The sequence below is a fragment of the Protomyctophum bolini genome (genome assembly GCF_963924005.1).
Source record: "Protomyctophum bolini genome assembly, chromosome: 10".
Taxonomy (NCBI): Eukaryota; Metazoa; Chordata; class Actinopteri; order Myctophiformes; family Myctophidae; genus Protomyctophum; species Protomyctophum bolini.
Genome location: NC_137871.1, coordinates 7,731,931 through 7,758,239, shown reverse-complemented (window position 1 = coordinate 7,758,239; position 26,309 = coordinate 7,731,931). Strand labels below are relative to the sequence as shown.

Below are 26,309 nucleotides of genomic sequence, written 5' to 3'. Positions count from 1 at the left end.
TCTACCCTATTATGCGTATACACCAGGGGTCGATATACGGGGTTTGACGCAGCTTTAAATGCTATATATTTGGCTTCTGTCACCCGTATAGGCCAAGGGCCGATATACGGTGTGTGGTGAAGTCTGATGTGTATGTGTACGTTACATTACATCGGTGACGGTGTATATAATATAATTTTGGCCTGTCGCCCGTATAAGCCAGAGGCTGATATACGGCGTGTGATACAGCCTTATATATATATATATATATATTTTTTTTTACGTTGCACAGTTTAAACTGCGGTTTGTATTCCATCACCCGTATGTCCCAACGGCCAAGGTACGGTGTGTGATGCCTTTTGCTACCAGTATATTAATACACAAGTGACGGTGTATATTATACTTCTGTCCTATCGCCTGAATAAGTGCGATAAAGCTTTATATATAATATACTGTACATATTATATTTCTGTCCTGTCACCAGTATAAGCCGAAGGCTGATATACGACGTGTGATACAGGTTTATACAGTCTAGCTTTGGCGATAGCCTTCGCTGCTTGTTAGCTTAGAGCTGGCCACAGCCCATCGGGCACTGTGTCTGCTTTGTTGCCTGGGTCTAGAGCATGCACACCCATTGGTGGCAGGACTCTGGCCTGGGCCGGCCTTGTGGTCCAGGCATCTAGGCTGGTATCCCGGCCCGACAGCGTGTCGCGGGCTTGAGTCCGATCCCGACGACATTTAGGCGTGACTTAGTAGGGAGGTGACTAGGTAGTCAACCTTCCCCCTTTCGCTGTCGAGCCTGCGACCTGACGGGCTCTATTGGCTCGCTTTATGCATCCTGGCTAGAGGCCGTCGACCCACAAGGCTCCTTCCCTGGTGACAATCGCCTCCCCCATCTGGGACGGTGCAGCACCGGGATGGCCGCTTCCCACCTGTGAGTGTGGAAGATTATGGGCAAGACCCCACCGGCGGTGGAAGTCTCCCTGCTGTGGGCACTCCGGCTGTCAGACGCCGTAGAGAAGTACGATGGTTGCTGGGACCTGCGACGAGTCGACAAGTCACCAGCTCCTGAACGGCACGTTAATGTCCTGGCCGCTGTGGCCCGCCTTAATGCAGCCATGCTGCTGGGCTCCTATGTTGCACACTTGGTCTTTACGCTCCAAGGTGCCGGCCAAGCCAGGACAGACAGAGCAGTGAAAGTATTCTGTCCTTTCTCCACCGGTTCCACCTGGGACGGATGGTCCGACACGTCGACGTCCTAGAGCTCAGAGCTGTGCGCCTAGCTCTATGGGATTTTACTCAGTGTTTGGAAGGCCGGCATGTGTTGGTCGGGTCAGACAACACTACGTGGTGGCCTTCAACCATCAAGGTGGATTGAGATCCCGCCGTCTCCACGAGATGACGCGGGAGCTTCTAGTGTGGGCTCATGCTCACTTCACATCTCTCCAGGCTGCGGAGGCCCTGGGGGTCCAGAACTCCGCGGGGGACAGGCTGTCCAGAGATGGACCGAGAGGGGGGGATTGTCTCCACCCTCCGGTCAGGCAACTACTGGGGGCCAGGGTTCGGAGCGCACAGGTCGACCTGTTTGCCTCCCAGAAGACCACTCACTGCCCCAGTTGGCTTTCACTGGCAAGTTCTCTGGGGTCTGGATGCCTTGAGACACGATTGGCCGCTGACACGGCTCTATGCCTTTCCCCCATTCCTCTGATCCAGGCAACGCCGGACAGAGTCGAGATGGAGGGTCATTGGTTGCTTCTGATAGACCCACGTTGACCGAGACGCCCTTGTTTCAGGGTGCTACGGTCTCTGGTCGTGGGGACACCATGGCAGTTGCCAGGGGCCCGACCTGCTTCGCAGAGTCGGGGAGCCCTGTGGTACCCCCGCCCGGTCGCCTCCAGCTATGGGCTTGGCCCCTGAGAGGCGCAGGGGGTCGGGTCTAGGTCTCCCAGAGGGAGTTCTACATACGTTGCAGAGTTCCAGAGCCCCGTCTACGGTTGCAACATACCAGGGTTGTTGGCGCCGGTTCCGCAATTGGTGCGCGACCTGTGGTGCTGACCCGGAGCACTGTGATGTTCAGATTGTGCTACACTTTCTGCAGTCACTGCTGGACGAGGGCAGGGCGGCCAACACTCTAAAGGTGTATATGGCCGCTATCTCTGCATGCCATTCTGATGGCTTTGACGGACGGCTGGGTAACCATCCATTGCTGTCACGCTTTATGAAAGGAGTAAGGCGCCTCCGCCCAGTGAGTGCTCTTCAGGTCCCCACGTGGGACCTTGGCTTGGTGCTCTCAGCACTCGGGAAGCCTCCCTTCGAGCCCCTGGATACTGCCTCTCTTCAGCACCTTTCATGGAAGACTGCGTTTCTCTTGGCAGTCACCTCTGCAAAGAGGGTGGGGGAGCTCCACGCGCTCTCGGTGAGCGCAGAGTGTCTCCAGATGGGTCCTGGTAAAGCGAGTGTTACTCTGCGACCCAATTCCTCCTTTCTGCCGAAGGTTCTGTCCGTGGGACATGTGAATCGGCCTCTTCACCTGTCTGCCTATGTCCCTCCCTTGAGTGGGGAGGGCTCGGGTGATGCTCCTCACGTCCTCTGCCCGGTGAGGGCTCTGGACGCCTACGTCGTGCGAACGAAGGCGGTCAGACTGACTGATCAGCTCTTCGTATGCTATGGTGATAGAGTCTTGGGCCAAGGGCTCTCAAAGCAAAGACTCTCACATTGGCTTGTTGATACAATTGCCTGTGCTTACCACTTGGCGGGGCAGGTTCTGCCGCCCGCGGTGGTGGCGCACTCGGTTCGGGGCATGGCTACTTCTTGGGCGCAGCTTAAGGGTGTCCCCCTTTCGGACATCTGTGCCTCAGCCAGCTGGACGTCGCCTAGTACCTTCACCAGGTTCTACCGCGTCAATGTGGTCCCTGAGAACCGGTTGGAACAAGCCGTTTTAGGGGTGGCCTCTGCTCCTTCGGAGACAGTGGGCCCCTCTTTGTGATTGAGCTGGGGCTGGCCGCTCCCACCGGGAGGGCCTGGCTCTTGTTCTCATTGATAGGTCCCCGACTGATCTGGTAGTGTACTATCATATATTGGAGTGATCCAATATAGCGCTACATAACGTAGGTTACGTAGGTAACCACGGTTATGTGAGCGATTGGATCACTCCAATTATAGTCGCGGTGATCTATCGCGCCTCGGAAAGGGTACGAGGAAGGGGAAATGACGTGTGCGAGCAAAGTAACCTCGGGAGGCGGTGCCTCACTCACACGTCATTTTCCCGTGGCTGTTAGCACGGGATCATCGGTAAGTCCGCTCGACGCTCCGCCTGCGGACGGAACTATCATATATTGGAGTGATCCAATCGCTCACATAACCGTGGTTACCTACGTAACCTACGTTAGTTTGGTAGATTAATGCTCTGTTTGTTGGAAAGCCTGTTTATTTCGCTTTTAAATGGTGCCCTATTTCTAGGGAACGTGTATTTGTGCATTTTGTGGGATGAGCAGCATGAAAAATGTCAGTCATGTCTCATGTGCCAGTGTTGTATCTTGTATCAACCTAGCAAGATTGATGGCAATCGTGGGAACCCATCAGCAAAAAACAGTGCCTTGTTTTCCTCTGAATTTGCCTCTGGGGGGGCGGAACCAAACAAAATGTGGATAGCAGGATGTTGCCCGTTGTAGTGCCGAAATGATTTCGGCTCGTCAGAAATTTTCAGTAGCACCGAAGAACCTCAAATGACGTCAAATTGTAGGCTCTACAGCCCCGAACCGACTTTTATTCGGCTCTAAAATAGGAGTATGAATCGGCCCTTAGACCCTCCTCTGCCGGTACTAACGACAATAAAATGGTAAATGGGCCCACCGCTTCCCAACGACAATGTATACTATACACATTCTGAATGTCCCCTGCCAACGGATTCGGTAGCGCAGCTCCGATTCTTGAGAGATTAGGTTGATGGTAGCAGCCTATTGTTGGAGCTTGGAGGCCCGCGCAGTGGTAATTCCTGCGACGACTGGCAAGTACGACATACAGTAGGGGTGGGCTTCAGGCTGTCCGTTATCCAAGTACGACATACAGTAGGGGTGGGGCTTCAGGCTGTCCGTTATCCAAGTACGACATACAGTAAGGGTGGGGCTTCAGGCTGTCCGTTATCCAAGTACGACATACAGTAGGGGTGGGCTTCAGGCTGTCCGTTATCCAAGTACGACATACAGTAAGGGTGGGGCTTCAGGCTGTCCGTTATCCAAGTACGACATACAGTAGGGGTGGGGCTTCAGGCTGTCCGTTATCCAAGTACGACATACAGTAGGGGTGGGGCTTCAGGCTGTCCGTTATCCAAGTACGACATACAGTAGGGGTGGGCTTCAGGCTGTCCGTTATCCAAGTACGACATACAGTAAGGGTGGGGCTTCAGGCTGTCCGTTATCCAAGTACGACATACAGTAGGGGTGGGGCTTCAGGCTGTCCGTTATCCAAGTATGACATACAGTAGGGGTGGGGCTTCAGGCTGTCCGTTATCCGGAGAGTTTTGGTTTTTGGTTGCTTTTCCTTGTCTAAATGTCAGCCTGCATGGTGGGTTTTCATTATTATTGTATATGGATTATAAGGATGTTTTCCTTTTGTTTGTTTTGCATATCCTACGCACTCATAAACCCTTGCAACTTCAAGTTAATAAACTTCCTGTGAACAAGTGATTTGACTTTCTATGTACAGTATAGCAAGGACATAGTGGATAGTGAGAAAGTGACTAAATTCATGTATTTGATCATGCTGCTAAAGCTTATCTCTGCAATTGGAGACAATTCACAAGTGAAAATAGTATTATTAAAAACGAATAGAGCACAAAGTCTGACAAAATAATTCTACCTGGGTCATGGCATTTCCCCCATTCTGAATTCCCATAGACATGTCACACATCTTAAAGAACTGTGCACCACAATTAAACAAGTTAGCACAGCGGTTTGACAAGAAAACGTTAATGTTACCAAATATCAGCGAATAGCATCAGGATAATGTGTTTATTTTTGCATCACTATTCTTATATAAGACGATTCTAAGATGACCCCATATGTCATTCTCCATATAGAGAAATAAATTACTTCCCTGACCCAGGGGATGAACGTGTGATATGAGTTTGGTAATCTGAGTTCCCAGAAGTTTTTGTCAAACAAATATTTTAGCAACTAGCAAAGTATTTTTGGCAATGTTTTTAAGGGAATGAATTTGGGATAAGGCCTATCTCTATTTTTGTAACCAGACAATTGTTTTAAATACTTTCAATCCGGTGAACATCATCCATCAACCCATTTGGGTTGAGCTTCCTCTTGAAGATGGATCAATTGCAAAGATACTTCTTCCTGTGCCAGCCACCAAGCACTTTATTTTTCTTGTTCTTGTCCAACAGCTGCGATTACTGTATACCTGCCATTTTACACATAGCTTTCTTTTGAAACGTTGAGTGCCTTCCAACAAACCCATACATCCCTCTATCTGAACTTCACTCTTTTGCAGGGAGATCTCTGAACAAAAGCAGACCATCTGTTTCCGACAATATTGTGCGGCAAACAGGCCCAATTGACAATTATTCTAAACATGGAAATAATTAAGTCTCCTGAGGACTCCATGGTTGTTTATTGTAGTTTATTTGTGTTATCAGGGATTGAATTGGCTCAAATTTTCGAAATTGAGGTGGTATTCCAAAGATGAACTCAAGAGAGTTTTACTCAAATACAAGCATTTAAAGGGACACTTCACCCCTTTTGCAACCAGATCTTACTTTAATGATGTTTGGGAGACAAGAAACACTTTCCTGGGGGTTTTTATGTGGGTAATGTGTTTTTAGGTATTTCAGTATTGCAAGTGTCCATGGACTCCATGTCCATGGACACTGGGCTCACTTCCTTCCTGGACTACAATTCCCATAATGCTTTGGTTCACTGCTCCTCCTTGTGGATAGGAAGAGGACTGTCTTACTGAGACAACATGTAGTCCAGGAAGTAAGTGAGCCCATGCCGTGTCTGTGACATCATGGGAGTCCATGGACACTTTCAAATACTGAAATATCTAAAAACACAAATTACCCACATAAAGAAAACCCAGGAGAGTCTCCCAAAAATCATTAAATAAGATCTGGTTGCAAAAGGGGTGAAGTGTCCCTTTAAGTAGTAACCCAAAAGCTAGATAAGAAAAGTTGCCATATGATATAACAAAAAAGCATCGCATGGATGCACCTGGGACGTATCCTCAGTGATGTATCCTGAGGTCAACGGGGTTTCACCTGGGACGTATCCTCAGTGATGTATCCTGAGGTCAACGGGGTTTCACCTGGGACGTATCCTCAGTGATGTATCCTGAGGTCAACGGGGTTTCGGGTCTCTCAACCTCATACCCCTCACTCAGGCGGCCCAGCCGGGAGTGATCAAGTCCCGACTTACGTCCCAGAAGCTACCCTCAATCAGTCCCACTAGGGCAAAACCAGGGCCACACAATCCGTTGGAACTACTCCAGAACTACTCTGCCATCAATCAGTATCGTTATCAGGAGAGATAACTTTATCTTGTTTTATTATGATCCTGATATGATGGTTCTATGATATACTTGAGGGGTGCTTAGCTGAGGAGGAATGTGTAGAGAAAATCCTGATTTAAAATACAGACATGCAACGTATAAGGAAGCACCTGTGTTTAAGTCATTCAGTAGATTATGTGATCTGCATAGTGTCAGCCAGCTAATTACCCAACCCACGAGAGTGCGTGATTCTACTCAAACTGTCATTGATCTCATTCTGACCTCGGACAAATCCAGAATCTCCAAGAAAGGTGTTTCCGGTTGTATCCCGGCTTAGCGATAATTTTATGATTTTTCTGTACGCGCAAAAAGCTAAAACTAAAGTCCGGCTGTCACAAAACAGTCATATCTAGGGACCTCAAAACCTACTCTAGCGAGGCCTTTAACCTAGAACTGAAGAATCTGGATTGGTCCGATGAGCTCAGGAGCTCACTAGTCGAAGAAGCATGGCTTGGCTTCAAAATCTGTACTAAACAACATGGCTCCTTTGAGAACCATCAGGGTCCAAACCCGCTCGGAGACAAGGATGAATTCGGACATACTGAGTGCAATGAAAGCCAGAGACAAAAAATGCTCTTAACTTCTTAAATGCAAGTCCAAGCTAGCCAAGCGCTTCGACAGTGATCTCCAACCCCAACTGGGCATCCTAAAAAAAAAACGCAACGAAACAAGCTAAGAAACAGTGTAACTTCCATGACCAAATCAGCAAAAGGTTACTTTATCAATGATAAAGCAGAGGAAAACAAAAACAATCCTCGAGCTCTGGAAGCTATACTAAACAACCAACTAAGCTGCGGTCAGGAACTTAAAACCAAGTTTACAAACATAAACATCAAATCGAACGACACCCTCATCACTGACAGGCTTGATGTAGCCAACTACTTAAACATCTTCTTTACAAACATTGCAACAACGCTGGTTAACAAACTGCCCTCCCGCTCTGGGCGTTTTGAATGTATAGAGCACATCAAAACCTTCTACGAAAACCTACAGTAGGTGTTTGTAAAGACTTTTAAACTAGCCATGGTAACAACTGAGGAGGTAGGCCTACTTAAAAAACGGAGTGCCCTTCAACCCCACAAGGCCACTGGCCATGACAATATTCCCTCCAAATGTCGGAGAGACTCGGCCATCTCTATATCACCCACATAATAAACATCTCCGTCAAACAGGGACAGGTCGCTCAAGATTTCAAACTGGCCAAAGTAACGTTACCCCCCCCTGCACAAGAAAGGGAGAAAATTAGACACCCAGCAACTACCGCCCTATTTCTATTCTTAGCTCCATTTCGAAAGTGATGGAAAAAACAGTCTATGAACAGGTTGAAAAGTATCTGTGTAGAAGCAGTCAGTTGTATGTACCACATATCAACATTGAACTTCTGCGGCTAATCACATGCTAGTGTGTTATTATTTGTACAGCCTGCAGCAACATAGCTGGTCAGCATATATCTATGCAGTCAGTAAATGTACCACCCATCACACACTAATATGGCACAAAGTAGTGGCCTCATGGTCCACATGATGCTATTATACCTTGTTATTTATGTTCTGTCGTACGACTGTGTCGCGTGCCAAAAAAGGCAGATCTACAGGCTTGCAATGTGTCCAATCTGCGGCTTGTTGTGATGAATTGAACAATATGGACCCTGTTGTAAACAAGTGTAATGCTTAATTGGGTCGTCCACTCACAGTTAACAGTCTTTGTATTGAGTTTGTGCTTGAAATCATGAAATGTACTGTAATTCTGCAAACTGTTAATAAATATTTCAATCAATCAATCAATCAAAAGCTTAATTGTAGATTGCCTATTTTTGCCGTGCGACACTGTCATATGACAAAGTATAAATGTGGCTTTACTCACACCAACGGTGACATTGTCTTTACATTTTCAATGCTATGAAGGACTTTCTGAAATGACTTTACTGCCACAAACAGCCCTGGGGATTGATGAAGTTATCATGCGAGGGCGATTTCACTCAATAACACTGGTAAAAGTAATGACACACAGTCAGTCTCTCATCTGTTCACTCTCCATCAGATGCCGTGTCAAAAGAACGACTCGTCGTTGTTTAAGGTAAAACCAATGAATAAAATATAAGTGAAAATTGTATTTTCCATATGAATAATGTAAATGCAGTAGACATGTTCTTCTCAAGGTTATGTTGTTGTTTCTTCTCCTGCCGGGACTGCTCTTTGTTCATATTGGCTATGAAATGAGACAATCCCATTCTATCAACCGTTTTCTGTTCTTGGGCAAATTCTGCCTCCTCCCCTGGACTACATCATTACAGGAGACAGAGAAAGGAACATCCAAAAACCAGCAGGTGTTATGCAGTGTCAATGCACTGCCATATGGCATGCCTGGAAGGGAAGTTTTTTTACTACCGCTTGTTTTGACACCTCTCTGCTATAATACATTAATACCAGTCGATTGACCACTGGTGGTCCGTGGAGGTATTGCATGTGGTCCCTGAACATACATTTAGTAATGTAGGATTCGTTGATTTGAGTGGTGCCTCCGGTCCATTAAGTAGCTATATGTGTGTGTGCCATTGTATGCATGTCTGTCTGTTTGAGCACGGACAGCTGAAACACCTCAGCAATACCACTGGATGGCACTGTTGCGCAGCGTCACACACACGCACACGCACACGCACACACACACACACACACACACACACACACACACACACACACACACACACACACACACACACACACACACACAATTGTTGCTCCACTCAATTCCCCACAGGTGTGATTTTTTCCCCCACCACTATAGTTGAGAAACCATGAACTGAATGACCTGCAGTGACATGATGCCCGCCCATGTAGTTTCACGTACTGTCCCTTTAATTAACAGTAACGCCTACTCAGTGACAAAATAAGGAAGTCAGAAGTGTCGTCTTGTGTTTGTGTTGTATTCGTAATCGTATGTATTACTAAAAGTGTGTGTTTTTCGTTTCTTTGTGCAACCGAGTATTTGTTATAAGCTTATGTTGCTGCACAATAGGTCGATTGCTGCAGCTGGAATATGGCAGTATAACTTTAACTTAAAGTGAAAATGTTGACATCACTGTTTTTTATTTTACTCTTTTCATTTGGACACGCGTTATTACCTCTTGTTATCAATACGTGGCCCTTCAAAGACGCGACAGCGGCAGGTACGTATTCATATAATGTAGTGTCCGCGCGCGCATTAAATACCCGATCTGCATAACATGCTACGCCGACGCGTTGTGAGCTTGTAGATGCATTGCAGTGGTGGGAAGTAACGTTAAGTTGTCTAGGCTAACTCCAGGGTGCCCACACTTTTTTGACGTGCGAGCTATACTTTCAAAATGACGAGCTCAAGAAGATCTACCCACCAAAGAACAGTATTATCCCATGGCTGAAAATGGTTTACAATTGTACGTGGCGCACTCGAGGGGAGGAAATTGAACTGGTATGGTTTAAAAATATATATATCTGTACAATGCTACTGCATGCCTACTGATGAATGAAAACAAAGTCTGACAGGCACTTTATGTCAATCAAGTGGCAGGTGGCAAAATAAATACATATTTATATTTAAATTAAATATAGTTTTAGGGGCATCTACCTGCACAGCCTTTGTGATCTACAGGTAGATCACAATCTACCTTTTGGGCACCACTTAATAACAACATTGAGGTGCTTATATATACTGGAGTATTTCCAATTATCTTATATTCTACTCCAGCTACTGCAGACAGTGCAGAGGCAAAAAAAAAATCACTTTTTACTCCACTAATAATTTGCAAACTTTAGTTACTACTAGTAATTTTGTACATATACATTATTATATTATAAAACATGCATTAACTACTTTAGCCCTATTTTATACATTGTCTATTAGACAAGTACACAAAAAACATGTCACAACGTGACGCATTGTGAGCTTGTAGATCTGCCATGTTCAAACATTGTAGTACGTTTGGTAGACTTTAAAGTAGGCCTATATTGGCATAATAAAATACATTTTGATGCCAATACTTTTGTACTTTTACTCAAGTATAACATTCTGAACACAGAGTAGGCCTACTACACTGTAGTATTGCTACTTTTATATATTAAAGTACTTCTTCCACCACTGGTAGATTATGGGTTTTCAACAACATTGTTATATGACCGAATAACATGTCCGTACAGTTACACAGTAAAAGTTCATACAGTGAGTAATAGGGTGCACTGTTTTGCATTTACTGTACATTAATGTAAACTAAAGAAAGACTGTATGTTGTGGCTACCAAATGCATGATACGTTATTGATAACATGATCATTTCTTTTCTACAAACAGTATACCTTTAAAACAACTATAATAAATGGCTAACAAAGTGATTACCGGTATATGCCGATAGCTTTTCACGGGAGATCACTTCATCTGAATATGTTGGACTTTTAGATTCTGAACATTATTATGCATGGCATGCAGATAGTAGTTTTTCATTTTTAGGTGTCTGCTAAGGTGTTTAATATCATCGGATAAAGAGTGCAGCTCTCTACATAGTCTCTACATTCAGCTTATTTTAATATGGTGCCCTGGTCATCTCATCTCATCCCAACTCTACAAACGGTTCTATTATGAGAAAGCCACAATGTATAGACCCATGTTCAAGGAAGTATATATAAGATAAGACCATAACATTTTAACCACATAATCTATACTACCTTAATCCAGTGGTTCCCAAACATTTTCATGCCAAGGACCCCCAAATTGACACTAATTATCCCACGGACCCCCATTTGAAAAGATATGCCAGGGACCCCCATAAGAGAAGATTTTTACGGCTGTAGTAGTGATCCTCAATCTCAACACGTTTAATTTCAAGGACCCCCGTGCCATGCATTAGTCTACGGACCCCCATTTAATGGCATTTTTTGGCATTTATATTGTAAAATCAATGCTAATTTAACTCTCAGTTACAGACCCATAAGGGTCCATTTGGTTCCAAACTATCATTTAAGTGGGGACCCCCCTAGGGTAGGTACCCTCACAAAAACATGCAGTAATCCTGGTCTCTAAACTGCCTCCCCCTGGCCAGCCAGGGCGCCTGATGGAGGGGAAAAGAACTGGTTGGAATAATGTGTTCCTTCCACACGCTACGTCCAACCAGGGAAACTCCCCCCTGTCAGGTGTAAAGGAGCAACTTGGACACTCAAGCATGAAGGAAGCATGAGTTAAGTCCGTTGCTCTCCCCAGGTTGGCGGAGGATCACATTAGATGATTGACACAGGGGTGAAAAATGGGTTACAAAATCGTGGGATAAAAATATATTAAAAAAAAAATAAGTGGGGACCCCCTGGAACTCCCTCAAGGACCCCACTTTCAGAACCACTGCCTTAATCTATATACAGTATCTACAGTATATACTTTTCCCTCATCACAAGATGTCATTTTCGACGAATGTACACACTATATTAAGTTAAATATTTCTCAGCAGTACACAAGTGACACTATAGTAGTATAGTAGCATTACAATGTGTGTCACTATTATTGTCAGTACTCTATCTGTACTTAATTTCAAATTTCTGGTATATTTATTACTTTTTCGATACTTTATATACTGCATTTAGTACTACAATTTACAGTTTAGGCATTTAGCAGACGCTCTTAATCCAGTGCGATTTACAGTAAGCAATGTCAGCACAAGGTAATCGCCTACATCCTTTACTCTAATATTTGACTCTACGTCAAATATTGAAGCCTACTTTTGACTGCACTGTAATTATTTGTTTGAAAATGTTAGTTACTTTAGTATACAGATTTACTGTAGATTATGTATTACTATCACATACTATACATTAACCACTTAAGCCCTATTCTATCCTTCGACTAGTCAAAAAACAAACAAACAAAAAGACACGTCGTAGAGTAAATGCGTGAAATGGGACATAATGACGACATTTACGTATTGCACTGCAAGTATTATTATTTTTTGCCAATACTTGGGACTTTTAATTTGAATATGAGACTCGTAACAGAGTATTTCTGGTCTTGCCACTTTGACCTAAAGGAGAATTCCATACTAAAAGGCTTTCTTACCTTTCTTTGTAGTTGTTACGTCACCATCAAAGAGGTCCAGGTGTTATTTTGTGCAAAAGCTCCTTATTGGCTATTTCCCCTACCATAAGCCATAAATGAATTGCATTTAATTGAATGGGATGTATGGGGTGTTGTGCTAATACGCTTATTTCCATCGCTGAAAATTATAATCTTTTTGTATATATCCTCTCTTCATAATGTAAATAATAACCCAAGCGCCACACTTTACTACTTATTTCGATGGAAATAAGCGAATTAGCACAACACCCCATACATCCCATTCATGCAATTCATTTAGGGCTTATGGTAGGGGAAATAGCCAATAAGGAGCTTTTGCACAAAATAACACCTGGACCTCTTTGATGGGGACGTAACAACTACAGTGAAAGGTAAGAAAGCCTTTTAGTATGGAATTCTCCTTTAAGTCAAACTTCCATCACTGTTGTTTTGTGCAGCGTGGAGTACCCTGCAGTCGGGCGGCTCAGTGCTGGACGCGGTGGAAAAAGGCTGTGCTCGCTGCGAAGTGGACCAATGTGACGGCAGCGTGGGCTACGGGGGAAGTCCTGACGAATCAGGAGAGAGCACTCTGGACGCCATGATCATGAATGGGTGAGCATCAGCCACAACAGTCTTGTCAAAACTTGACTATTGTAACTCCCTCCTTACTGGCCTACCAGCATGTGCACTTAAGCCTCTCCAGCTGATCCAAAATGCCGCAGCTCGCTTGGTCTTCAACCAGCCAAAATTCTCACATGTCTCCCCCCTGCTCCGCTCCCTCCACTGGCTCCCGGTCGCTGCCCGCACAGAATACAAAACTCTGATGCTGGCATTCAAAGCAACCAAAGGTATGGCTCCCCCATATCTTGCAAGTATGATTGAACCCTACAAACCCTCCCGCGCACTCAGATCAGCTAACGCAGGGAAGCTGGAAGTACCCTCACTAAAAACGCCGGGACAACGCTCCACACGTCACAAACTCTTCTCCCTTCTGGCTCCAAAACTGTGGAATGCACTTCCCATGGCAGTCAGAACTGCAGCATCACTCCCAATCTTCCGCCGTAGTCTGAAAACCCACCTCTTCAGACTCCATCATGGCCCATAGCACTTACTCTACCCTAGATAGCACTTCTGTAGACTTAGATAGCATTTAAAACTTATAGCATGTTATGTAGACAGCACTAGAATTGCATTGTATATAGTCATAGCACGCCATAGTACATATGTATAGCATAGTAGTATATATGTATAGTTTATACGTATAAGTTTCATTATATAGATATTCCACTGTTACTTTCTTAGCTTACGCATGTTTCATGATGAATGTTTTTATGTGATGTATTCCCATGCTTTTGTTCTTGCTTAATGTAAGTCGCTCTGGATTAAGAGCGTCTGCTAAATGCCTAAATTGTAAATTGTAAATTGTAAAAGAGCTTGTGACTAAACAATAGCTACATTGGATCAACAAACTTTTTTTTCTTCTCACATACAAGGTTTCCGCAGGACAGCGATAATCTCAAACATTTAAACGTAGTCGTAGAATATGCACAGAAAAGGCTACTTAAAGACAGATAGTCTGCAAAGGAAAGGAACTGGACAAATCTCAATAACTTGTTTACAGCCAGGCCCTGCTCATAGAACATTTCATGGTATAGGGGTTCAATGCCTTGTCCATAAGGGCACTTCAGCGGTGGTCATTTTAACGTGCCGGTCCGGGGATACGAACTAGCGACCTTCCGATATCAAGACCGCTCCGCAAACCGTTCGGCCACCGCTGCATGTTTCTGCTCCCAGAGTAGTATTTTACTAGCCCCGAGGAAGATTCTACAAATGTCTTCTAAATCCTGACAGTTTCTATGTCAGTATATATATATATATATATATATATATATATATATATATATATATGATAATAAAATCAATTGATATAATTATAAAAAAGATATAGAACAAAATCAATGAACGCAATAGACAAGATGTTAAATGTACTCGGAACATTGAGTCATGCTAATTGGCCAGATGGAGCACTCATGTCAGCAATACAGGCATGGTGTAAGGAAAGAGATCTAATAGTTAGATTGATAAGGAAGATACCCATAAACAAAACTAGCTAATCTACAGGGTGGTAGATCTCTTTATTTTCACTATTTCTTGAAGATGTGAGAAAATGTGCCCATATATATGTCCAATATGGGGATTCCAGGTTAGAAGTGATTAAACCAATAACTGCAATTAACTGTTGATAAACCCCTGCTGTTGATGCGGCCTGCCTATCTGATATGAACAGGTACTGTAAGAGTGTTCCAGAGTCTCTCGACAGCAAAGCCTGGTCACATAACCAAGCGGAGCTGCATTCCACAGGCATAATGGGGAGTCAGTAAATCATCTCTGCAATATGAAGTGAGGCCATTTAAAGTTTTAAATGTGATCAGTGAACATTTTAAATCAATATGGCATAAACCTGGCAGCCATTGTAATTTGGCGAGCACTGGAGTAATATGTTCATATTTTTCGGTGCCCGTTAGAAGATTTGGCAGCTGCATTCTGCACCAGGTGAAGGGAGCTCTGACGGATAGCAGCATAAACAGTACGCTAGGTATGGAAAAATAATGCATGAATAACAAATCAGTCAGAAACAAGAACAGTCACATTTCCTTAGCTTAAAGAAGCATGGGTAAGATGGTCCTTAAAATAGAGATCCGATTGAAAACCGGATTAATATTTTCGCAAAAGTAGGTGAACATTACCCTTTTTAATGTTCTGGCAATATCATGTTCACTTTTTTTTCCATTTTGGAATTTTTTAATAAGTAAGACAGATCATGTTCACTTTGACGGCCCTAGCTCTGATCATGAAGCCAGGGGTGGTTGTTTTGGTAGCACAATGTGGTCCACACCAGAGTAATATAGTAAGAGAAAGAGAGTGGCGACACTAGCGTTGACTCCCATTGTAACAATGGAATGCGGAAGTGCTCATTCTATCTCAAAAGGGATATAGTTCCAGCCATAGGAGCAATGTATGGAACTATAGCCCCATAGGCACCCGCTTTGCGGCGAGATCAAAGCGTGCCGCTACTCTCCTACTCTCCTATTCTTTGGTCCACACAATGCAAAAACAGTAGGGGTGCAACTGAATCAAAATGGCCATGTGTGAATGAGTGAATGTGAAATGCATTGTGTCAACTTTTAAATGGATAGCATCAGACATATGGTACTTGGCGTTGTAGAAATAATTTCAAATTGTATTTTAAAAGTTGCTGCATTTTCACATTATTTCATGCTAACGACACAGTAGAAATATTATGTAGTCATGCTTTTTGTTATTTCTCTTGTGAACACAAGCACCCTCTAGTGGATACAAACGACACACATTGCACTTGCAGAGTACCATTACATTTGTGTCAGACACTTAGGAATACAGTAGATGACTATGTGTGGTGGGAAAAAGTGGATTACAAATTCTGTTGCTGTCAAATGAAGTTACATTACAAGAGATTTATAAGAGATATAAATACATTTGTTCCAGACTAGTTGATTATATCCCTTTATTGCAGACCTCTCAGTGATTATTCTAAACTTCATTTCAAGTCATTCCAGTACACTGACTGCGCGCAGCATGACTGCTTAGTAATTGAGAAGATTACCTTCATTAATCCCCATGGGTAAATAGTTTCTATTTATTTATTTATTTTATTTTCAGTTTAAAATGATGTGGTTTAACTGTGGGTTTGGCTTGGTTACCCATTCAGCTAATTCAATTCTAACAAAACATTTTTAAATAGACTAAAATGTAGGGTTTTCTAGTTTTTCTTGAGTGTCAAAACTAGGCCTTTTTTACTGATGATTTTGTAATGTTGCTTGTTTTCTGTATGGATGGAAATTAGTATTCTTGCTAAATCTGGTGTATTTAGTGTCAATGAATACACAAATACACATGCAATACATATTACTTAATATATGATATAGCAATGCTTTGATCTCAAACACTGCATTCATATTTTGGAGAAATCCTACAATACAGAGTTAAGACAAAGTAAAATTGCAGCGAAGAGAGCGAGAACCATGAAAGTATGGTCTTGAGAAGGACTCGGCCAATTAAACCCATTTTGGTGTTATAGCATTATGCTATGCTTTAGCTATTGAAAAATAGCAGATCTACAAGCTCATAGGTCTACGAGCTTGTAGGTCTGCTATTTTTGAAAAATCAAAGAACGACTGACATAGAAACATGGCTTTTTCAGAAAACTGTCAGGATGTAGAAGACATTTTTAGAATCTGATCTCACGTCAGAATGGGTTAAACCCTATACAATTTGTTGACCAGTGGTCCTCAGGGGTCTGTACTACGCGCGTTGCGATGCATGTTTTCACTAAAAATGTTCGCTTAGAAAAAGGAACACATTCGGGTCCACAATCAGAGCGTCCCACCACAACCCCCCTAATATGAGCCCTGGCCCCACTGCTTGAGAACCACTAGTTACTGTGTTTTCTGTGCAGAGACACGATGGAGGTCGGCGCCATAGCAGACCTGAGGAGAATCAAGAATGCCATTGGCGTTGCCAGAGCTGTGATGGAACACACGCGTCACACACTGCTAGTGGGAGAGTCAGGTACGGCGTGAGCACTGCCCGATCGGGAACAGTCACAGCTATACCGATAAATAGTTTTGCTAAGTACAGTATATTTATTATAGACACATTTAATACATACATTCAGGTGCATTATAAAGGCCATTTAACACTAGAAGGTCTAAGAGGTCATTTTTACCGTTTTTTTATTATTTTTAAGTTGATTATCTTTGCCCATGAAGCTTTCAGAAGGTTCCCCTTCCATGAGCATCATCATCCATCACCATTCTATCATCTCAGAAAATCTTGACATCTGAAAAAAATTCTAAATGTGAATTTAAGCACATGCAAATTTAGCTGATTTTATTTCAGACCTTTTAGTGTTAAAGACATAAAAGGAGTTTAAAAGATGGAAAAACGTAAACCATATAGCTACTATTTCAGTACATTTCCAGGAAGAGACATGTTTCCGATCCGTTAGCTTAAAATCCCTGACTGTGATGTCAATCACCAGGAAGAATTCACAGCCAACCACTGAGGAACAGAGCAAGTAGACAGAAATGGTACCATCTAATAGTGAGCGTTCGTGAGGAGCAATTATACTGTATGGAGAAAAAAGGTGTTCCTTTAACACATTTAGTACCGGAACTGCATCAAAATAAAGGCGTTGCTTGCGCCGGAGTAATCGCCAGAGTAGTGATCGCTTCCATTTTGAAAGCCATGAACCGGAAATACTTTCTTAAAAAAGTTGACTGACAAAGTTCCATCACAATCTCCGATCATCTTAATATATTTATATACGCTACAAAAATAGTTCATATTTTGCGGGAGAGACGGATGAGGAGCAGAAACGCAGCGCCAGCATATCGATCCATTCATCACCACGGAGAGCGCCCTGGATGAGGAGATACGAGTCATTCTTTCCGCCGCGCTAACATGGGAGTCAATGACAAGCTAATAGTTTCACAGAGCGTTAGCATACGGCAAGCGAAAAGCGAAATGCCAAAAAAAAAAGAAGTAATTATTCTGAATATTATTATCTCGCCCCGCGTCGTTTGGACGTCGCTAGGACGTCCACAGACGTCTAAGGCACCTCTCGGTTCCAATCCTTATGACGTTTCAGGACGTGTTATGTACAAAATGTGTTAATGCCGTTATGGTTAAGAGTTAAGACCCTAAAACTTGAAGTGTAGAACACACTACTAAAAGGTGTGTATTCTTGGGAGTTGCCGCCATCCCGCTGTCAATCCCCTTTGTATTATTATACAGATTTATTTCTTGGCAAGCACCTCTGTCTGGAAATTGCCATTTTTGTAGACACACTGCTATGAATTAGAACAGGGCCTTGCCTGTATTCTTCTCTCCTGTGTTCTCCTCTTAGCTTTCCTACGGTCTCTCTCTCCTTCACAGTCTCCCTCTCAGATTGCCTACTGTGCCTCTCCTACACTGTCTCTCTCAGCCTTCCTTCCGCCCGTCTCTTTCAGCTTCCCTATATTTTGTCTCTCCTACACCGTCTCTTTCAGCTTTCCTATTGTCTCCCCACCACCTCTCAGCTTTTTGCGCGCGCGCACACACACACACACACACACACACACACACACACACACACACAGTCGAGGACCACAACCTTTTTGGCACTTTGACCGCTTGTGTCAGAACTTGAAGTGAAAGATGTCCTAGCATTAGTGCAAAATAAACCAATGACTGTTAAAACGTAATAACATTCCTTTCACTCCTACCTGCACTTTACTCTAACAGACTTACACACACACACACACACACACACACACACACACACACACACACACACACACACACACACACACACACACACACACACACCCCTTTGTATTTTCTGAAATGCAAGGTCAATGTCTATCTCAACTTTACGTTTTCTCCTTTCTAGCTTCTTTGTTTGCTGAAAACATGGGCTTTATTGCGGAGGACCTGGCTACCAACAAATCCATGAATATTTTCACACAGTGGCTGAAGGGGAACTGCCAACCCAATTATCGCAAGGTGCGTGTTTTTCTATCCATACCCGTTTCCCTGGCTCCAGGCGCAGAGGTTTTAAAAGACCGGTATTAAACTGGGGAATCAGTGGGCCTGTTCCAGCAGTCAGCACAAAGATAACTTTGGTGTTGATGTGAAGCTTTTCAGAGCCACATTGTTGCTTCTTTTAAAAAGTCTAACTCTTTTCTAGAATTACATTGGTATGTTGCCATAACATGGATAAATAGCAACTTTGGAGTTCTGAATGCAACCATAAAACCCACAGTACTGCAAGTTTGCGGGGTGCGTGCTACTAGAAGAAAAAAAACTATTCTGCTATACAGAATACTAAGTATCTTAGTCCGGGATTTAAAGAATCAGGCACAGGTGTGCATCAAGCAAAAAAATACAGCATTTGAAGGTTGCCAAGATTAAGTCACTATCTCTTTTTACACTATCTTACTTTTTACTAATTAAAAAGAAAGGGGAAACAACATGTTGCTGAGGTTATTGTTGACCAACTTTACCTGTTTTATCCCATTTTGGGCGAGAACCCATTTTGGTGTTAGCATCATGCCGTGCTTTAGCTATTGAAAAATAGCAGATCTACAAGCTCATAGCGCGCGCTATACGAGCTTGCATGTCTGCTATTTTTGAAAGATCGAAGAGCGACTGACATAGAAGACATTTTTAGAATCTGATCTCGGGTCAGAATGAAAACTGTCAGGACGTAGAAGACATTTTTCAGAATCTGATCTCAGGTCAGAATGGGTTATAGTCATTCTTCAGCCAACTTGTCAAAGGTTTTCCTTTCACATCTGTAAAACTTTGAATAAAACAGACAGCTGTATGAATAATGCATGAGCACACCCTTCATGAAACAGACTTGTTGATCCTGTTATCGGTGGTATAATCAAACCCCTCTGGCGCAGGAATGGCCTTCGCCAGATGGCTGAAAATACTTTTAAGTCTGCTTTGAGGCCCCATATTAAAGCATATAAGCCCCAAAAAGGCTGTGGTTACAGTGCATTTAGAACAGATAAAGGGAGTTGTTAAACTTGTTAAGCAAGACAAGAAACGCTTAACTGATCTAAAATGACTGCAAATCATGGCCTTGTGTAGCTCATTGCTTTGAAACAACCGTTACCAAATATAGAGCAACATGAAAAGCATAGGTCGTCGGAAACGGTCGAGAAATGACATAGTTACCGTGTGGGGGTCCCTCTACTGTACCGTACTGTCACTCCAGAAATCATCATACTGTATAATACAGTTCATGTGTGCGTGTGTGTTAGGCTGCGCAACAGTGACACTTTGTTGTGAAAACCAACCAAACGCTTATTTTCGGAACAGACCCAGCCAGCCAGCCAGCCACCCACCCACGGACACACAAAGCTACATAATGAAGTGGTTGCACCACTTAATGTTACTATTAATACAAGCCAGTCCCTGGCTGCCTGCAAATTAAGGTGGCTGCTACACTGAAGTGTGAACTGTGAAGTGAGTAGTGCAACTCCGTGTGGGGGTCCCCCAGACGTTCCAGAACCCACATGAACGCGCCCAGGGGTCCGAAATGGTAAAGAAATTACAGTTACCATGTGGGGGACCCTCTACTGTGCTGTACTGTCACACACAAAATCATCATACAGTTAAAGTGTGTGTGTGTGTGTGTGTGTGTGTGTGTGTGTGTGTTAGGCTGCGCAACAGTGACACTTTGTGGTGTAAACCAACCAAACTCTGTTTTCGTGCTCGGACACAGCCAGCCAGGGACACACATACAGTAGCTGTCTATAAGAATTCACAACAAAATTTAGTTTGGCATAGTAATACTGATGTAATGCAGTCACACTGTCACAGGTGTGTATTTCATACAGCATTTTAAAATGTCTTTGAACACAGGTAGGCCAAGTATAATAAGGAGCTGGGCTAACGTACTGTATATTTTATATTGATATTATTTTTTATAATGATATATATCTTAATTGACCAAGTGGCAAAATCTGAATTTGACCTACAAAAACTCATTTCCCGTGAGTGCCTTATGAACATTAATCATGTAACCTGTTCACCCCCGATACCAGTCTACTTGTGGACGATATAAGTGGAATACAAATGACTGAATCCTTCACACCTCTTAGCTTGTATACGAGGCAGAAAAGAACCTCTTTCTTGCACTGAATGAGACCGTTTCAGTTCACAAAAAGCCATTTCAAATTACACCCCACCCCACAGCACTCCACTCTCAACCAGCAGCCACGGCACGGAGCTCAATAGCCCAGCAAACTATATTATACCTTGACTGTATTAATTACATTATACTGTTCAAGATTGAGCTGCTTTGGTAGTCAAAGTTTAAAGGGCGGGTCTTTATTTGACGTGTATAATTGACCCCGTGCGTTTAATCCAAACAATACGCGACTGCCCAGCTCAGTTTAAATTTATTGCTGTGGCGTTTAACTGGCCGTGCTTGTGTAACAGCTGAAATGCTTGATGACAATGGCTTTTGTTTCGTCACAGCTCATCAAATTTGAGTAATTGTCTGGGGGAGTGACATTCTGCGGTGCACGTATGCACCACCACATTAACCCATTTAGGGCGGGAATCCCTTTTGGTGTAAGCATTATGTTATGCTTTAGATATTGAAAAATAGCAGATCTACAAGCTCCTACGAGCTTGTAGGTCTGCTATTTTTGAAAAATCGAAGAACGACTGACATAGAAACATAGCTTTTTCAGAAAACGGTCAGGATTTAGAAGACATTTATCGAATCGTTCCCAGGTCAAAATGGGTTAACATCATTCCAGGAGTTGTGGAAATGAGTCAAATGAAAGATGATGGCTTTCATATATTCTCTGTCTTCCAACAGAACGTGTTTCCCAATCCGTCCAAGTACTGTGGACCTTACAAACCCAGGGCCACCCCGAGACAGAGCACAACACAAAGACACATTGACATACACTGCCATGACACCATTGGTAGGTTTTTATGTGGTGGGGGGAGTCAACCTTTACTCATTATACTACTGTAGCTTTTCCAGACCAATCCTGGTCTTAAAGATTCCCTTTTACCCCATCAGGATACGATAGAAATCAAACCTGGATACTTACTGCGTGCAATTAGTGTCCTCGTCACTACTATACAGAAGCTATCGAATCAGGGACACAAGGTGCATGCAGTTGATGTAATTACTAGGGGTGTAACGATACATTTTAACAGGGATATGTATCACGATACATGGTTGACGATACGATACATGGACGATATTGGTTCATCATGGCGATACGATACGATTCAATGATTTGAAATAGATACAGTAACTATTTAGCAAATACATTTAAATGTGTGAAACTTGTGGATAGTGCAGGTTTTTTTTAAGGGAAAGTATTATGGATATAAATGAGTAAACAGTGATTCTCTGGCAAATTGATGGACATTGTGTTTGAACACATATGGATAAACCCACGCCCTGACACAGAGAATACACATTTTTTTTTCAATAAACCAATTATAGCTATATGGAATGGAAAAGTAATTGAACCCATCTTTTTCTTTTTTCTTCTTAAAATTGCTAAATACAATGCACAAGTACTTAGTGTAATTTATTATTTACATTGCAAAACGATACGATAACAAGTCAAACGATACGATTCCATATTTTCCGTTTACATAACAATATACTTTTTTAATTGAAATCGATATTTAGATACGGTTACTATATCGTTACACCCCCAGTAATGACGTGGTAGGACAGAAAGCCAGTATAAGTTCTGGGGTCCTAGCAAGACAGAAACACAGATGTACTATAGAAAAGTACCCCTTGTAGGGTAGAAAAGAACAGTGGTCCTGGTAGGACGGAAAACCAGCAGTAATTAACTTTTTTAAACTGTTTTTATATTGTTATACCAGGGATGGTTGCAATGGGTGCAGATGGTGCTGTGGCAGCTGGGACGTCAACTAATGGAGCGAACCACAAAATTCCAGGGTACTGAAAAGATACTCTTAAAAAGAAAAGTTTGAGCCACCAATATACAGTATACATTAACTAATTTTGTGAAATATTGAGCATGGATGCTGCTGCAAGGCTTTTTGTCAATGCCGTTTTATTTTCAATATTGTTATTTGATGCCAGTGATTCCCAAAACAGGACTCTTAAGAAATTACATTTAGAAAAACTTAAGTAGTAGTTAAAATAGCAGATCTACAAGCTCACATTGCAAGCTTGTATAGATGTTTTCACTATAGTCTGGATCCTGGGGAAGACATCAAATTTCTCTTCTGGGACTCGAGCTAAAAAGTTTGAGAACCGCTGTTATAGGCTATGGAGGATGATGTATTATTCAGTCATAGTCGCAAAGAAAAAAGTTATGTGGGTAGAATTTAGTGCAAACTAAGGTATTCTACTGTATTTGTCATCATGTTGCCATCCATGTTGGCCCATAGCACTTACCCTACCCCCCTTAGATAGCATTTCTGTAGACTTAGATAGCATTTGATACAGACTTATAGCATGTTATGTAGACAGCACTAGAATTGCATTGTATATAGTCATAGCACGCCATAGTACATATGTATAGCATAGTAGTATATATGTATAGTTTATACATGTATAGTTTCATTATATAGATATTCCACTTTCTTAGCTTACGCATGTTTCATGATAAATGCTTTTGTTCTTGCTTAATGTAAGTCGCTCTGGATTAAGAGCGTCTGCTAAATGCCTAAATTGTAAATTGTCTACAGGCGTGTAGGGGACTCTCCTATCGCTGGAGCCGGGGCCTATGCCGACAGCACTGCAGGGGGCGCCGCAGCCACAGGAGACGGAGATGTGATGATGCGTTTCCTTCCCAGGTAAACATTGAATCAGAAGAATCATCTTCCATTGGTTTCTAGGACCATTGGACCTTCACATAACAAAATGTCTCTCTTTGAACTTGGGTATTTTCCCCATGTATACCATTACATGGGAAGGATATGTTGACACAGGTTCAAGAGTCAAAGGGAAAAGTAAAAACGCCAAATTAGATTTTTCTGTGATGGAAAAATGACTATTCTGTAGACTAGAGAACCTTGGTGACTATGTCACCTGTGGTTTAGAATTTATAAATGGCTTATTTCTGCCATTAGCTCTCTCTCACTGCAAACACTAACACCATTTGGTGACAAGATACGAGTTAAGTCGCCCCAAAAATGCCATTTGTACATCCCCCAAAAAAAAGACTTTACATTCTAATAATGTGCTTGTTGGTTTCTGGGGTGTGAAAATAACAATGCAGAAGTGTTTTTTTTTTTTTTTTTAAGTCTACTCTATCCAGGGAAGGTTTGCTGTGAATGCAGGTGAAGCGCTTCGGAGCACTTTCTGCTTTCTGCTCCGACAGTAAAGATACATTCACACCTGGGAATGGCCCAGTATACAACCAGTCTCCTACAGATGGCAAATGAGCAGCTCTACTGGAGCAGTTGGGAGAGAGAAGCCTCAAGGGTACCTAGAACAGTGGTTCCCAAAGTGGGGTCCGGGGACCCCTAGGGGTCCTTGAGAGAGTTCCAGGGGGTCCCCATGCTAAATGATAATTAGGAATCAAATGGACCTTTATGGGTCTGTAACTCAGTGTGTACAAATGGAACCAAATGGACCCTAATGGGTTCATTTGGTTCCAATTGTACACAGAGTTAAATTAACATTGATTTTTACAATATAAATTGAGGGTCCCAGAGATAGAAATGCCATTAAATGTGGGTCCGTAGACTAATGCATGTCAAACTGGGAGTCTTTGAAATTAAAACAGGTTGAGAATCACTGCTAGAGCCGTGAAAATCTTCTCTTATGGGGGTCCCTGGAATATATTTTCAAATGGGGGTCTACGGGGCGAATTAGTGTCAATTTGGGGGTCCTTGACATGAAAACGTTTGGGAACCCCTGACCTAGAACATACCCTAGGTTGTTTAGGGAGAAAGGGGCATTACTCTTCTTAACCAGTTTAAACCCCATTTTATATTTCAGCAATTTAAATAAGCCTTCAGATTATTTAAAATATATACATTGCTGCGATATCAAATCAAGTTGGTCAATCCTCTTTAGTTTGTTGAACTTGCATGCATCCCCTCCTGCTTAATTAATTCTATAATTATGGTTAGCACGACCCGTTCATGGCTGTTCATCTGATTTGGTGGCTTTGAAGGAGCTCCGCTCACACTCTCCACGTTTTCCTGCCAACAGTTTCTTGGCTGTAGAGCTGATGAGGGCAGGGGTAGATCCCTCGGCAGCCTGCAAGACCGCCATTTCCAGAATCAAGAGGCATTACCCAGAGTTCTTTGGGGCCGTCATCTGTGCTAACACAACAGGCCATTATGGTGAGTGTTTGGATTCAAAGATAACCGACCGCTTAGCTGCTGCCAAAGACGCCACAGCACATGCCAGAAAGTAGCATTGGCCTTGTTGAACGTAAGGGAAATCAAATTGTGGATATTGAGCTAGAGGCGTATGAAATGTACCCCCAAAAATAAGTTTTGTGGGACTATATTGAAGTTCTTGGTTAAATGATAGCTAGAAGCACCAACAGGTATTTTGTTAATCTCTTGGAACTAAACTGAATGTCCAACAAAAAAAAAATGTTTTTCTCCAGACAGCAGTAATATAACTTTGCTTTTTTCCCTCTTCATTCATTCCAGGTGCCGCATGCAACAAACTTCCTGGTTTCTCCCAGTTTCACTACATGGTGTCAGACTCCCAGTCAAACACGCCGCTGCTGAAATCTGTGGACTGCTTTTAGTTATCGCCCAAGGGCCGATTCATACTCCCATTTTACCGCTGTTTCGGCGCTGTAGTGCCGAAATGATTTCGGCTCGTCAGAAATCTTCAGTAGCACCGAAGAGCTGACTTTAGGACGGTACCCGCCCCCCCCGAACCTCAAATGACGTCACATTGTAGGCTCTACAGCGCCGAACCGACTTTTATTCGGCTCTAAAATAGGAGTATGAATCGGCCCTTACATTCATGCCCAAGATGATCAATTATGTTAATTGATAATAATAAAATAAAACAGAATTTGTACTCAAGTGTTCTTATTATGAAAGTTACTTCACTTATTGACATGACAAATTACTGCAGATAATCACAGCCAAATACGGTGGTACTACACAGACAGAATTCTAA

At 42.8% G+C, this 26,309-nt stretch overlaps 1 protein-coding gene across 1 annotated transcript; it reads left to right on the top strand.

Moving 5' to 3' along the window:
• Nucleotides 1–9,456: 9,456 nt before the first annotated feature.
• Nucleotides 9,457–26,185, top strand: aga (aspartylglucosaminidase). The gene is made up of 9 exons (XM_080773212.1): nt 9,457–9,703; nt 13,060–13,213; nt 17,097–17,209; nt 19,074–19,186; nt 22,026–22,134; nt 23,066–23,141; nt 23,900–24,007; nt 25,374–25,507; nt 25,826–26,185. The coding sequence occupies exons 1-9, from the start codon at nt 9,604–9,606 to the stop codon at nt 25,924–25,926; spliced, it is 1,008 nt and encodes a 335-aa protein (XP_080629338.1). The 5' UTR covers nt 9,457–9,603; the 3' UTR covers nt 25,927–26,185.
• The last annotated feature ends 124 nt before the right edge of the window (nt 26,186–26,309 follow it).